This window comes from Onychostruthus taczanowskii, unplaced genomic scaffold (assembly GCF_017590055.1).
Source record: "Onychostruthus taczanowskii isolate IOZ18803 unplaced genomic scaffold, ASM1759005v1 scaffold110, whole genome shotgun sequence".
Lineage (NCBI taxonomy): Eukaryota > Metazoa > Chordata > Aves > Passeriformes > Passeridae > Onychostruthus > Onychostruthus taczanowskii.
In genome coordinates, this window is record NW_024497630.1 from 147,949 (window position 1) to 162,151 (window position 14,203).

Sequence of the window (14,203 nt, forward strand, 5' to 3'; positions counted from 1 at the left end):
TCCGGCTGCCGCGGCTCAAGGTTCTTCCCTCCGTGTGCTCAGTCCTGTCCCTGCCGGAGAGGGCAAATCCCTGCCCTGGGAAGCAGAGGCTGCTCCCGAGCCCCTAAAGCAGGACCTGGATCCAGCCTCACCTGGGCAAGGCAGTGCCTGGTGTATTCCTCCTTTAGATCTTGCTAAAGAAAAACGTCTGCAGGTCTTGCTAAAGAAAAATACTGCAGGTGGGAAATGTTACAATTTCAGGGACTTGGGGGTTTTTGAGTCTGAAATCTCTCCATAAAAGCAACGTCCTCAAAGTGGGATGTGCCAGGCTGGTCCCAGGCACTGCTGCACCACATCCCTGGCACAGGAGCTCCTGCCTGAGGCTGTTCCTGCCCGTGCTGAGCTGGGGGCTTGGGATAACCCCCACAGGCAGGGCCAGAGCCCCAGGGTCTTTTGCTGCTCCCCAGATGGGATTCTTCATCTCCTCCCTGTATCGTGGCTGGGTGGGATGGGACATCCCTGCTCCCACCTGCCCAGAAGGTGCCTGTGGCTGTGACAGGGCTCCTGGGGACAGGAACGGGGACATCAGAGGGGTGGGGGGGGGGGGGGGGGCAATGGACCTCTCCAGACACGGCAAAACGGGATTTCACTGGGATTGTCTGAGCACTGCTGCCCCCAGAGGGATTTCTTATCTTCTCTCCTTACCTGTGCCTGGCTCCACCTCTGTACCCCTAGCACCCACATCCATCCATCCATCCATCCATCCATCCATCCATCCCTCCCACTGGCTCAGACACCCGGGGCAGGGGGTCTGTCCCCTCCCTGTGCTCTCTGGGAGTGTCACAGAGGGACAAACCCCTCTCAGGTGCCCCGAGAGCCGCAGCCCGTGCCCGGGGCAGCCCCTGCGCTCGGGGCCGGGGCTGAGCTGCCTTTTGTGGTGCTCGGGCCCCGGTGATTGGGCGCTATTTTGCTCCGGCTCCCTCCGGCAGCTGTTGCTGTTCTTTACCCGGGAGAGCCGGCACTGCCCGGGGGCTGCAGCCGAGGCGCAGGCGGCGGCCGATCCCAGGTACGGATTTCTGTGGCTTTAAACCCTGATGTGGGGCAGCCCCTGGCCAGCCCTGGCCACAGCCCGGCTCTCTGTGGCCGCGAGGGAGCGGGAGCCGCGGGGCTCATCCCCGGGCGAGGGTTACAGGGAGAGCGGGGCAGGCGAGGGGACTATTTTTGGAAGTTTCTTTGACGTGAGTCAGCGGTGAAGGCGACCTCGGGAGCCCGTGCAGGAGAAGTCCCAGCGGCAGCAGAGCGGAGCTGATTATTTGTTAAGTGCCTGCGATTTTGAGCCTTTACGGGCGGACCTGGCGTGCGGGGCGTGGAGAGGGATGATCCTCCGGAGAGGGATGGGCGGGCAGGAGGGATGGATGGATGGATGGATGGATGGATGGATGGATGGATGGATGGATGGATGGGAGATCTCCTGGGAAGGGGCACTGCAAGCAAGGACTTGGGGGCTGTGGGTGACCAGCCCTGCCATGGGCAAAGTGTCCCTGGCACTGGTGGCCACCCCTGGCATTGATGGCCACCCGTGGCACTGTGGCCACCCCTGGCACTGTGGCCATCCCTGTCCTGCTTGGCCTGGCAGTGCCTGTGCCTGGATCACCAGCCCAGCACGGCTGTTCCTGCAGGTGACACAGCCCATCCTGCCTGGGGACAAGGATCCTGCGTGGGCTGTGGAGCCCCAGAGTGCATCCACCTCCTGCCAGGGCACAGAGCCCTGTCTCCTGCCCAGAGGGGACAGACCTGGACATGGATCTGGTCAGCTCTGGGGCCGAGTTAATGCCTTTGGGGCACATGGCAGGGAAGGACACCTGCCTGTCCCCAGGTCTGTTTGGGCTCCTCCTTCAGGGTGAAGCCCAAGGGGTAGAGACATGGAAAGAACCTGGCACTCTGTGACAGGGCACCGGGCTCAGCTGAGGTCTGGGCAGCCCAGCAGGGGTGTGCTGTGGGCACAGTGTTTGATCCCTCTCAGTTTGGTGAGGGTCCCTTGAGGTGACACTGTCGCTGTGCAGCATTGGAGAAAGACTGGGGATGCCCTGAGGGCACCTAAGGGCTGTCCAGGTGGGCAGGGAGAGCTCAGAGGTGGCCAGGGAAGGACAAGAGAAGAGGTTCCTTATTCTCACCGTGAACCATGGCCACTGGTGTGGTGTGTGAGACTCTGCAGGACACAGCTCAGCCTGGCAGAGGTGGTTCTTTATGGTGGTGTCACTTCACAGGGTGACCTCAGGCACTGAGAGGCACCTGTGTGACACCAGCTCCATGGGAGCATGGATCATGGCCAGGGAGAAGAGGAACAGGGGCTTGGGCCCTCCTGTACCTTCCTGGTGCTCATCTGTGCCCCAAACCAGGGTGAATGATTGAGAAGCTCAAAAACAGGGCAAGCACATGGGGGTGAAACACTTTGAGGAAAAGTTCTCCACCTTTGTGCTTCCCCTGGGTCTGGAAATCCCCAGGCACCACGAGAGTCCTGGGGCAGCTCCATCCCTTCCCAGCAGAGAAAGGACCAGACTTGCATCACTTTAACAAACCAGGCTCATTTTGTTTCCTCTTGAAAGCAAAGACCTTTCAGATCATGGCCAAAAGTTTTCCTCCTATTTGTCTGTTCTGCTTCCAACATTGAGTGGCAGGTTTCCTCCTAGGAACTGCTGTCTTTTTCTCAGTGTTCCACAGTGGGGAAATCGACTAAATCTGGCTCAAAGGGGGCAAAAATTCTTCCTTCTGGAGAGGATGTGGTACCCGAGGCACTGGACTCAGAGATGCCGAGGGCTGAGACCAGTGGTGCTGGGACCTTGTGGTGCCTTCCCATCCCTGCAGCTCTCCCAGGGCAGAGAAACCCCAGGACTCCTAGAGCCCAAACCCTCCCCAGCCCTTCCGCGTGTTCCTGGGGACCTTCAGTTTGCTCTGCCACTTCCCAGCTGGGAAAAGCCCTGAGAGTCCTCCCAGAGCTCCCTTGAGTCCTTTTGGAGGTCTGGTTGCTCCATGGTAGCTGGGCCTTCTCCTGCTGCCAGGCTCTGGCCCTCCAGTGTCCAGCCTTGTGTTTTTGGGGTCTGAGCACACCCTGGGCTGTTGGTCCCCCCAAGTGCCTTGGCAGGGAGGTCACTGTCCCTTTGGCTGCCACTCCCCTGGGATATCCAGGCTGGTGATCTTTTGGGCTCAGAGTCCCAGAGCTCCCATTGCACCCCCTCGATCCCTGGGGGGGCTTTTTGCCTGACTTGGGACACCTCTGTCCATCCATGGGTGACATGGGAACACCGACGGGGGAATCACGGCCAGATGTCCCCTCTCTGCAGGCTGGGGTGTCCCCGAGGGGAGGGGCCCACACCCCCCAGCCCCTGGTGACTCCCACCTGCCCAGATTTGTCACCTGAGGAGCTGAGCTGTGCTTGTCTGTGACAGATGCCAACACTCCGGTGAGCAGCGACAGCCACGGGGACAGCGGTGGAGCCCATGTGAGTGCCCGGGGTCAGGGTGGGGGTGCCTGGGGGGATCCCTGTGCCAGGGGAGGGCAGGGGGTGCCAGGGATGGATCCCTCTGCCAGGGGAGGGCAGGGGGTGCCTGGGATGGATCCCTGTTCAGAGCAGGGGGTGCCAGGGATGGATCCCTGTGCCGGGTCAGGGGGCCGGGCTGGGGCTGTCCCGCAGTGACATTCCGCCCGGCAGGGTTGCAGCACGTCCATCCAGGTCCCCCAGCTGTCGCTGTCACTGATCCGTGCCGGTGGGCAGCTCTCTGCGGTGGCACTGGCCAACGCCCAGCCCGGCCCCGCTCAGCGGCGAGCCCGCAGCAAGCGCGGCTCCCTCCGCTCCCCGCACACCGACCCTGCCCTCAGCGGGCGCTGCAGCCCCTGCCCAGCCCCGAGGGCAGCTCCGGGGGGATCCCAAGCTGGGGGCCCTCAGTCGCCAGCCCACCCGTGTGTTAACCGGGGCTAACTCGTGGCTAAATCCAGCTTAAATAACATAAAATACACCCCAGTTTTAAGGCTGTGGAGGTGAACACACGCCCCAGGTGCCGCAGGAGCCGGGTTGGTGCCTCTCGCTGGGGCAGCCCCGGGGACCCCCGGAGCAGCGTGTCCCTGTGCCCGCAGGCACGCTCCGTGTCCTCCCGCAGGGAATAGAGGAGAGCAGGACCCGGAGCAGCCCGAGGCACAGCCAGAGCCGGACATGCCAGAGCCAGCCCCGCCCGGCGGGGACAGGAAAGCGGCGGAGAAGAAGCGGGTGGAGAAGGTGGGAGCCAAGGGCAGCGCTGCCGGGCCGCCAGGTGCGTGTGTGGGAAAGCCCTTCCCTGCCCCAGAACGGCCACTCCGGCCACAGGTGGCCACAGAGGCACAATCCCGTGTCACCGGCCAGCCCGGGAGGCGCTGTCTGGCCACGGAAAGGGGAAATCAGTGGGGAAATCAGTGACACGGGGATGGAGATGGGGCTCCTCAACCACCTGCCAGATCCTCCACCTCCTCCTCCTCTTCCTCCTCTCCACCCTGCCCAGATTTGCTGCTGGAGGAGGAGCACGGGCAGAGCTTTTCCCAGCTTGATCGCCAGGACCCTCTAATGCCACCATGGCCCAAACCCTTCGGTCTCAGCCCCCGGGACACTCTTGTCCCCAGTCCTGCAGTGCAAACACGTGGCAGGAGCAACTCCTGTTCCCTGTCCCTGTCTCTGCCCTGTCGCCTATCCCTGTCCCTGCCCCGTCCTGTCCCTGTCCCTCTCCCTGTCCCTGTCCTGTCCCTGTCCCTGTCTCTGTCTCTGCCCTGTCCCCTATCCCTGCCCTGTCCTGTCCTGTCCCTGTCCCTGTCCTGTCCCTGTCCCTGCTCCTGTCCCTGTCCTTGTCCCTGTCCTGAGTGGGCTGTGCAGGAGGATGTTAAGAGCTCTTCCCACCCCCCAGCTCAGAGCCCTTTTCCTCTTCCCAGTTCCCTCCAGTAACATTTTTAACATTTTTCCCCGGGGGCCCCAGTCCCCAGGACCCTCCCCGTGCAGAGCAAGGTGGAGCCGCCCAGCCCGGACCCTGCGGAGGAGCCGCTGCTCTGGGAAGGGCTCACCCTCAACAAGTGCATCCTGGTGGCCTCCGTGGTCGCCCTGCTCAGCGTCACCTTCCAGGTGCTCCAAGGTGAGTCGGGAGGCGGGCGGAGCGGGAAGGGGTGGCCAGCCCGAGCTGCCACCTCCTGGCTCCTGTCCCCTCCTGTCTTGCAGCGCCATGCTCCAAGGAGGGACTCGCCCGCGGCCGGCAGGAGCCTCCGCCCCCTCCCATTGCCGGTGGGTCCGACCCTCCGTCCCTCCCCGGTGCCCCGGGTCCAGCCTGAGACAGGGCCACGTCCCAGGGTGGGGCGGCCCTGGGAGCCCCTGGCTGGGACATCCCGCCAGGCAGCCTCGTCCTCAGCTGACAGTGGCGTGTCCCTCTCCCCTGCCAGAGGTCGTGAGCCCCAAGGTGGAGATCCCAGAGGCGGTGACTGCCCAGCCTGCGCCGCCACCGGAGAGCAGCGCGGTGGAGGATGATGATGATGACGAAGATGGTGACGATGACTATGACAGCGAAGCTGACAGCAACCTGGTACGGGTCAGGTGGCACCTCCCGCGGCAGGGAGCATCTTGTCCCCAGGGGGAGGGATGGAGAGGGGACCCGGTCCCCTGGGCTGCATCATCAGTTCCTGGTCCCCTCTGTCCCCACAGGCAGAACCCTGGATCTTCAAGAAGTGGTTTGGCCGTGCAACACCAGAGGATGAGGACAAGGATGGGGACAAGGATGAGGATGAGGACAAGGATGAGGAAGAGGACAAGGATGAAGAACCTGCAGATGTCCCCGAGGTGCCAATGGCTGTGACAGAGGGGAAGAAGAGCCAGGAGAAGCAGGAGAAGAAGGTGGAGGAGGAGGAGGAGGAAGAAGAAAAGGAGGAGAAGCAGGAAGAAAAAGAGGAGAATGAGGAGGAGGAGGAGGAGGACAAGAAGGAGGAGAAGAAGAAGGCCCGGGAAGGCCGTGCTGTCCATGTGGAGCGGAGCAGCCGGAGGGAGGCACGAGCCAAGGACAGGACAGCGGGGGACAAACCTGGCCGAGCCCCCAGGGCCCCCAGGGAACCGGAGCAGCAGCCCCAGAAGAAGCGGGACCGGGAGAGGAAGGAGAGGAAGGAGAGACGGCGGGAGCGGGATGAGTCCAGGAGGGAGGGGTGGAGGGGCCGTCCCGGCAGGGCTGACGGCGGCCGGGAGAGCCCGAGGCGGGACTGGAAGCAGCAGAAGGGCAGGAAGCCCTGGGAGCCGGCGCCGGGCAGGGACGGCAGGGCCAGGGAGGGCAAGAGGCGCGACTGAGGCCGGGGTGGGCACGGGGCTCGATGGCGCTGGATCCAGGGGGATCCAATCCCACCACTGCCCCCGGCAAGGGACCCCCACCCCTGCCTGCCCTCCAGAGACACCCCCGGGCACGGGCAGCACGCCAGGACCCCCAAGCAGCGGCAGAGCATCCCAGGAGCCTGGCACGAGCCTCCCCAGGGACTTTGGACCCCTCTGGATCAAAGGCGACCTGAAAGGACTCATGGAAGGAGCTTCTTTGGGCCTCCTGCCTTCTGCATCCCCACCCAAAACCCCTCTGCAGTTCCCCTCCACTCGTGGTTCCGGGGCAGTGTGGGGATCCCAGTGAACAGAGTTGTGTCCAGACTGTGCAGCTCTTGGGTTAATGGTTTTATTGAAAGCAAATCAAGAGAGAAGAATATTCTGGGTTACGGAACCAGGCTGCAGCCGTCCTCAGAGGGACATCAGGGACAGCCCCCTCACCTCACCCAACCAGTGCCATCACTGTGGGGTGGCCCAGAAGGTGCTGGTGACAGAGCAGGGCTGGAGCCCTTCACCAAGGGATCCCTGCGGGCCTCACCTTCTCCGAGTCACTTTTAGGAAGGAAACACAAGAGCAATATCACACAGCCAGAGATGTTCACAGCCCTGACCCATGGCAGGTTTCAGTATTTGCTAAATCAACAGTGGTTAAAATAAACTGTTTTCATTTTTAATAAGGTATTCAACTGGATGTTTTTAAAAAATAGGGGGGAAAAAAGGAAAACGAGAAAAGCCCTTATCCCTGGTTATGTGTTTTGTCCCTGACTTTATGTGTGTGTGTTTTCAGGGTTAATCCTGCAGGGCTGTGAGGTGGGACTGGTGAGTACCAACCTCCAGCCATGCCTCCCCGTGGGGACACTGCAAAACCCGAGGAGGTGTAGCCAGGACAAGCCCAGGAGCTGCTCCTGAGGGTTTGGCTCCCCACTGAGGGCCGGGCTCAGCTGGAAGATGATCTGGGGCAGGCAGCCCGTGCTGACGCCGGCGGGGACACAGAGCAGGTGCTCTGGCAGCCGTTTGTTCCCGCTCCCATTAATGGTGTGAGCAGCCCGGGAGGTGTAATGGGATCGCTCCCTCCTCCCCTCGCCCCGGCAGCGGGGTCACCGCGGGGTGACGCAGATGTGACCTGGCCGGGAGCCCCAAGGCACGGCCAGCGGCTCCTCGCGGCTCACACAGAGCCGTGTCCCAGGGCAAGGCTGGTCCCTGCGAGGGGATCTGGCCTCTTGCTCTGCTGTCACAGGTGGAGCCGTGTGGCATGGGGGGTCCTGTGATGGGCCGTGGGCTGGGGAATGGCCAGAGGATGCTGCAAGGCTTGGAGGAAGCAGCAGCTGCCCTGCCCAGCCACTACAGGAGCAGAGAGTGAGGGATAAACAAGAACGGTCCTGCCTGGGTCTGCCAAGCCTTGTCCTCCCCCATGGCCCTGCCGTGCCCGTACCCAGCGGAGGCAGAGCCCACGGGCACCTCGGGCACCTCAACCAAGGGAGGGGGACATCCCCAGAGGAGCAGCCCCAGGGACAGGCATGGATGAACCCAAAACCAGAGCGATGCTAACGAGCCAAACCATAGGGAAAGGACACACGGGAGCTCCCGCCTCGGGAGAAGCACCAGATCCCGAGCCGGGAGGGCAAACCGGGAGAGAGGGGCCGGGGTGGGGCGAGCGGCGAGGCCGGCGGGAGCCTCACCGGCAGCCGCACTCCTCTGCCACCATGTTGGGGAACTTGCGGATCTCCAGCCCGTCCGAGGAGAGGCTGATGATGAGCTGGTCCGAGTAGCGCACGGGCACGCAGCAGGGAGCCCTGCGCAGCGGCGAGCCCTGGTCCTGCATGCCCAGCAGCAGCACCGTGTGCGAGAAGTAGTTGGGGATGCGTGCGGACAGCGGCAGCCGGCAGGGCCCCTCGCAGTTGTTGGCCGCGTACATGGTGGGCATGATGATGAAGTGGCGGTCGCGCAGGTCGATGGTGAGCTCCTGCAGCCGGCAGTGCGCCTGGTGCCGGGCGCTGCGGTTCTGCCGCTGCACCTTCCTGCGCTCCTGCCAGCGCGCCCGCACCGACTGCAGCGCCTTCAGCAGCAGCAGCGTGCGCAGCTTGCGAGAGCCCGGGCCCCGCTCGGCCGCCTCGGCCTGCCCCGGCTCTGCCGGGTAGTAGCAGAAGGTCAGGAGGTGCTGGAAAAGCGCCGCGTTGGCTTGGAAAGCCGGGATGTCCCTGAGCTCCTGGATGACCACCTGCAGTTTGCCCATCAGCAGCTGCAGCACGGTGCCCTCCGGCTGCCAGTCCCCCAGGTGCTGCTCCAGCACGGCCCCGCTGTCCTGGGGCAGCAGCAGCACCGAGGGCTCCTCCGACTGCACCAGCCGCTCCAGCGCCGCCTCCTCCGACAGGTTGAGCAGCTGGTGAGGGAGGGTCTCCATCATCTCGAAGTCCAGCCGGTGGTGGGCAGTGGGCTGGGGGGGCGGCTCGCTGGAGGAGCTCAGGAGCTGCCGGATGAAGCGGGTCAGGGTTGCCAGGAACTGGGCGCTGCCACCGGGCACTGGGGAAGAGGTGTTGGCTTGGCCCGGGGCAGTGGGGGTCGGCAGCTCCTCGGTGCCGGCCTGGGGCGGGCTGTAAGGAGAACACAGGGAGAGTCACAAGGGGCAGCCCGGGGGTCCCACCAGGCTGTGCCCTACAGCCATCCACGGTCCCACAGCTCGGGCTGCCCCTGTCCCACTTCATCTCCCAGCCCCCGCGTTCTCCCGTGCCTGCAGCGATGGCCACGAACCTGAGCTGCGGGTACGGAGCCGTGTCCACCACCCCCTCAGCAGAGAGGTAGGAGGATGGGGCCAAAGCCTCCTCTTCCTCCTCTTGCTCCCGCGACTTGGCCAGCAGCAGCAGCACCGGGGTCATCCGGGTGAAACATTTGTCATCGGAGCCGAACAGGAGCTGCTGCACCTCCGTGCGGGGAAGGGGGGCACCTGCTGTGCGGCCACGAGAGGAGGACTTCGGTCTGGGGTCTCCTGCATGTCCCCACCACCTCTCGTGGGCCTGGGATGACCCCAAAGACCCAAGCGAGGACACGAGGGCAGGGATGCTGCTGTCCACAGGTATCCCCCCGTCCCTACCTCCCGCGCTGCCGTGGATGGCCAGGGAAGCCGAGAAGCGGAGCCGCTCCGCGCTGCGGGTGACCGAGGCTGCGGCGGCTGCCAGGGCCAGGTACTGCGTGTCCCTGGAGAGGCAGAGCCTCTGCACCGAGGCAGAAACCACAGAAGGCCCGAGGGAGTGAGTGAGTGAGTGAGTGAGTGAGACATCATGGGGGACACACTCACGGGAGTCCCCGCTGCGGTCCCTGGGGCTCCGGGTCACGCAGCCCGCGGTGGGCCAGGGAGCATCGACAGGGAGGGTGGGGGACCACTGGGAGCTTCGCCCCCAGCCCCAGAGCTGCTCCGGGGGCCGCGGGGAGCAGGAAACCCAGGGAACCCCTGAGGGGCAGGCGGGGGATCAGGACCCAGCCCGGACTGGGTACCGGGGCAGCCCCGCTGGCGCTGCGGCAGCTGCGGACAGGGCGAGAGCTCCATCTTCAGGCACGGCGGGAGCGGGAGACCGGGCGGAGCTGCTGGGAGGGGACGGCAAAGGGACTGGGAGGGGTTGGCAGAGGGACTGGAGGGGTGACAAAGGGGCTGGGAGGGGATTGTGAATGGATTGGGAGGGGATGGTGAATGGACTCGGAGGGGATTGTGAATGGACTGGGAGGAACGATGAATGAATTGGGAGGGGATAACAAAGGGAGCTGGAGGCGCTGTTGAATGGACTGGGAGGGATGACAGTGGCACGGGGCAGCAGAGTCGGGACACCCCTCCCGGCCCCTGCTCCCCCCAAGGCCCGGACCCACCTGGTCCCGCGGCAGCCCCGGGCCGGTGGCCAGCAGCTCCTGCGGGTGCCCGGAGCCCCGGCCCTCCCGGCGGCCCAGGTAGAAGAGCATCACGGCCGCCTGCAGCTCTCCCACAGCCCGTCCCACCTCCTCCTGGAAAACCAGCTGGAACCGCAGCTTCACCTGCGCCTCCCACTGCACTGGAACGGGGGAGACACGGCCGTGAATCCCCTCCAGCGCCGCGAGGCTCCGGGTATGGGGAAGGGGCTCCGGGACCGGAGCACAGGGAGAGGAGCCGACGGGGAGAAGGGACTCAGCAAATCCCGTCCCCGGCTCCAGGGAGGTGGAGAGCGGGACACACCCCGCACCCGGCCAGCAGGGAGCTGCCTCCCTCAGACCCCATGGAATCTGCTCTCCAGAGGCTCGGGGACGCTGTGGCCACTGCCCGGGGAGGAGCCACTTCCCCGCTGCCCGGCACTGCTGAGTGCAGCTGAGAATCCAAAGCCCAGGAGAGGCGGAAGATTGCAGGATGAAAGAAACAATCACAGCCCTCTCGTTTACGGATGGAATTGGAGGCTGTAACTCCATCCCTCTCCAGGACGGGGATCAGCCCCGGGATGGGACAGGGGAATGTGTGGTGAGGTTTTCCCATAAGGCTGAAGCTAAGGAGCAGCCCAGGACCCCAGGCTGCTCCACAGCCCCACGAGTGGAGATCAGCACGTGCCAGGCTCCGGGCACAGCAGGAGCAGCAGGGTCCGAGCCCCTCCTTTCTCCCCAGAGCTCGGATGGGACCCAAACCCATCTGCCATGTTTAGGCAGAAAGTGAGAAACACTCATGAGAGCAGAGCAGAAGCCACCAAGAATCATAGAATATCCTGAGATGGAAGGGACCCTCAAGAATCACCAGTCCCACCCCTGGCCCTGCACAAACACCCCGACAATCCCACCCTGTGCTCCCCTGAGAGCTTTGCCCAAACGCTGCTGGAATGTGGCACTGGGTGTTGGTCAGAGGCGGGGACAGATGGCAGCACCACGCTGCCATCCTCACCTCCTTAAAAACATGCCCAGAAACATTTCACTCCATCACTTCGCTGTTTTTAAAGGGAACCCAACCCCCAGATTTAATTCTGTGTTTAAATCCCTGACTTGGGGCCAGCAAACACCACCACCCCGAGCCCTGCATCCTTCCCCTCCCTGTTCCACCTCGGAGCCTGCAGGGCTCTCCCACCAACCTTCCTCCAGGTGCAGGACAAGGAATCTCTCCAGCCCCGGCTCCAGGACGTGCTCGTGGATCCTCTGCAGGGGATGGGGCGCAGCCTCCGCCTCCCCGGGCCGGCACAGCCCGAAGGTCCCCGCCAAGTTCCCGTCCCAGCTCCGGCGCCGTCTCAGCAGTTTGATGAAGCTGCTCTCGTAGTGGCTGAGCACACCCACCACCTCCAGCTGCCTCGGGCCGGCCCCGTCCTGCTCCATCCTCACCCTGCACACGGGCCCTTCCAGGCCCCCGAGGGGCCAGGGCTGCGGGCTAGAGCGGGACCAGCTCGGGCCCCCCTCCTCAGCCACTTCCTGCAGGCATCTGGCTCCCGGCTCAAGCTTGGAGAAGAGGCGAGTGGCAGCAGCCCTCCTGGACCTGGGTGTCTCCTGTGAACTTCCATTTCCCACCTTTCTCCCTTCTGCTCCCAGCCCCGGCTCCTCCAGCAGGCTCAGCTCCACCAGGGAATCCCTTCCCTGTTTCCTGGGCAGAGCTGCAGAGGGGAGCAGCAGCACCAGGCACAGCAGGAGCCCCCTGAGAGCGCTCATGGTCCCACCTCAGCTCTTCCCTGGAGCAGCTCAGGATCCCAAGCCCCCGGCAGGAAGAGGGAGGACAGCTCTCCCTTTTAACCACGGGTGGCCTTGAGTGGCCGAGGCACAACAACCTCCCCTGAGCCGCCCCGGGGCTGTCGCGCTGCAGAGGAGCGAGGGAGGTGGCAAAGAAACTTTTTTTGTTCTATTTTTGGGTCTGCAGCTCGTTTTGGAAACGTGCAAAGATCGAAGCTGTTGCACTCGCTCGTAGGGATGCACGGCCTTGACTTTGGATGTTTTCTAAAGGAGGATGTGTCTGGAATGGGATCCTCATGGGGAATGGCACGTACGACCCCATCAGCACTGAAACACCGGGAGGGGAGAGAGAGCCAGAGCAGGAGGAGGGGGACAGGGGCAGATAATGGGCTGAAATAAGTAAATATATGGAAAGCATTCCTTCTTCTGTCTGGAAAACCTTCACCCTGCAGCTCAACAGGCTGCCCTGGAAAAGGGCTTCATCCTGGGAATGAGAAACACGAGGGGCAGCAGCAGCCTGAGGACTTTGAGCACTCAGTACCTCCTTTAGAAAGTCTCACACACACCATTGTAAAGACGTTTCCCTCCACGACATGCTCAGACCCACTGGAACAGTTGGAATTGCCAAAGCCACCTGCCTAAACCATCCTGGAAACCTGTCCCAAGAGATCTCCTGATTTTGGCAAGGGGAAATGTCCCGACAAAAAACTTCCAGACCCTTCCCTGAGTTTCCAAACTATTTGCAAGTGTGGAGCTCAGGATCATCAGAAAAGGATGGAGCACCCAAACTGGAGCAGGACATGGACACAGTGAGGTCTGGAGGAGTCCGAGGTCACTTCTACAGGGGCTGACAAAGGCCAGGGAGCTGCTCCAGGGCTGGAGCCAGGCTGGCAGAGCTGGGGGTGCTCACCTGGAGAGGAGAAGGCTCCAGGCAGAGCTCAGAGCCCCTTGCAGGGCCTGGAGGGGCTCCAGGAGAGCTGCAGAGGGACTGGGGACAAGGCCTGGAGGGACAGGACACAGGGAATGGCTGCCACTGCCAGAGGGCAGGGCTGGATGGGATCTTGGGCAGGAATTGTTCCCTGTGAGGGTGGGCAGGCCCTGGCCCAGGGTGCCCAGAGCAGCTGTGGCTGCCCCTGGATCCCTGCCAGTGCCCAAGGCCAGGCTGGATGGGGCTGGGAGCAGCCTGGGACAGTGGAAGGTGTCCCTGCCATGGCAGGGATGGGATGAGATGGGATTTAAAGTCCCTCCCAATCAAACCAGTCTGGGATTTTTAACTGACTGGGACCATCTCATCCCAGCAGCAGAGAGGAAGGCTTTGATCCCCCATCAAGGGGGTGCAGCTGCAGGGCTCCCATGGCCCCTCAAACAACCAGAACTGGTCAGGAACCCCAGCCCTGGCCATGTCCTCACCCACTGAGCCCCCCAGGATCCCCCACTGACCCCCCAGTTCAGGGCAGGAACCTGGGAAAGGGCAGAGAAATGGCAGAACTGCTGGTGCTTTGTTATGGGAACCAAGTGAAGGCTGGAAGGAAACATTCAGGATAAAAAAACCTACAGAGAACTAAAAACTTGCCTGAACAGAGCTGTCAGTGGGAGGAGGGCACACAATAAAATTGTGTAACAGCAGGTGCGACAGCAGGTGCTACACCATGGTACTGACACTTAATGAATTATAATTATAAATTAAGATTTAGTATCAGTAACAGGAGCTTTTCCATGTCCCCCCTCAGTGAATGAACAGAGATGAAGGGCTTTGGTTGAATCAAAACTGAATAATGGGGGGTAATTTTTGGGACACTCATCAGGCAGCCTGAGGGGGATTCCAGGCCAAGACAGCTGATGGAGGGGGGTACCTTGAGATTCCCAATCCTTTGCCTCCTCTTTGGAGAATTTCCAAAATGTAACCAGCCTGGGAATGTCTCCTGTATCTAAGGGGTAAGGAAAGTGAGCCCACAGCAGCACAGGAAACCAGAGGGAAAGGAGAATCAAAAACCTTTTAATGAGCCTACAGAATTCAGCCAGCTTTCCAGAGGTACAAAAAGGATCTGTTCCCTGAATGGGGGGTGAGCTGCAGTTAAAAAGACAAAAATCCCACGGGATGGAGTCCAGGAGGGGCTTCAGTTGGAGGGAGGGGGAGGGGGGATGGTGCCCGGCCCCTCCGTGGGGAGCGGCGGCCGCATCATGGGGGGCAGGGGAGCAGGGGGGGGCACCCCGGGCG

At 62.7% G+C, this 14,203-nt stretch overlaps 3 protein-coding genes across 4 annotated transcripts in view; 1 reads left to right on the forward strand and 2 right to left on the reverse strand.

Annotated features, from left to right (window-relative positions):
- Positions 1-948: 948 nt before the first annotated feature.
- On the forward strand, positions 949-7,010 carry LOC121345938 (cilia- and flagella-associated protein 251-like). The gene is made up of 7 exons (XM_041423274.1): positions 949-1,045; positions 3,426-3,478; positions 4,134-4,283; positions 4,974-5,126; positions 5,210-5,272; positions 5,428-5,567; positions 5,687-7,010. Exons 3-7 carry the CDS (start codon positions 4,187-4,189, stop codon positions 6,314-6,316), a joined length of 1,083 nt encoding a protein of 360 aa, XP_041279208.1. The 5' UTR covers positions 949-1,045; positions 3,426-3,478; positions 4,134-4,186; the 3' UTR covers positions 6,317-7,010.
- Positions 7,011-7,147: 137 nt separating this feature from the next.
- Positions 7,148-12,934, reverse strand: AMH (anti-Mullerian hormone). Of its 2 annotated transcripts, none has more exons than XM_041423262.1 (5): positions 11,403-12,934; positions 10,192-10,370; positions 9,425-9,545; positions 9,085-9,277; positions 7,148-8,927 (listed from the first exon to the last, which is right to left on the reverse strand). In XM_041423262.1, the coding sequence occupies exons 1-5, from the start codon at positions 11,965-11,967 to the stop codon at positions 8,012-8,014; spliced, it is 1,974 nt and encodes a 657-aa protein (XP_041279196.1). In that variant the 5' UTR covers positions 11,968-12,934; the 3' UTR covers positions 7,148-8,011. The 2 variants fall into 2 exon arrangements, with proteins under 2 accessions (XP_041279196.1, XP_041279187.1); XM_041423253.1 differs by having other exon boundaries at positions 9,085-9,280.
- Positions 12,935-13,740: 806 nt separating this feature from the next.
- SF3A2 (splicing factor 3a subunit 2) overlaps positions 13,741-14,203 on the reverse strand; it is a 10,869-nt gene continuing 10,406 nt past the window's right edge. The window contains exon 10 of the mRNA XM_041422677.1: positions 13,741-14,203. This exon is cut by the window's right edge and continues 113 nt beyond it. Coding sequence (XP_041278611.1) covers positions 14,103-14,203 — 101 coding nt within the window. The 3' untranslated portion in view covers positions 13,741-14,102.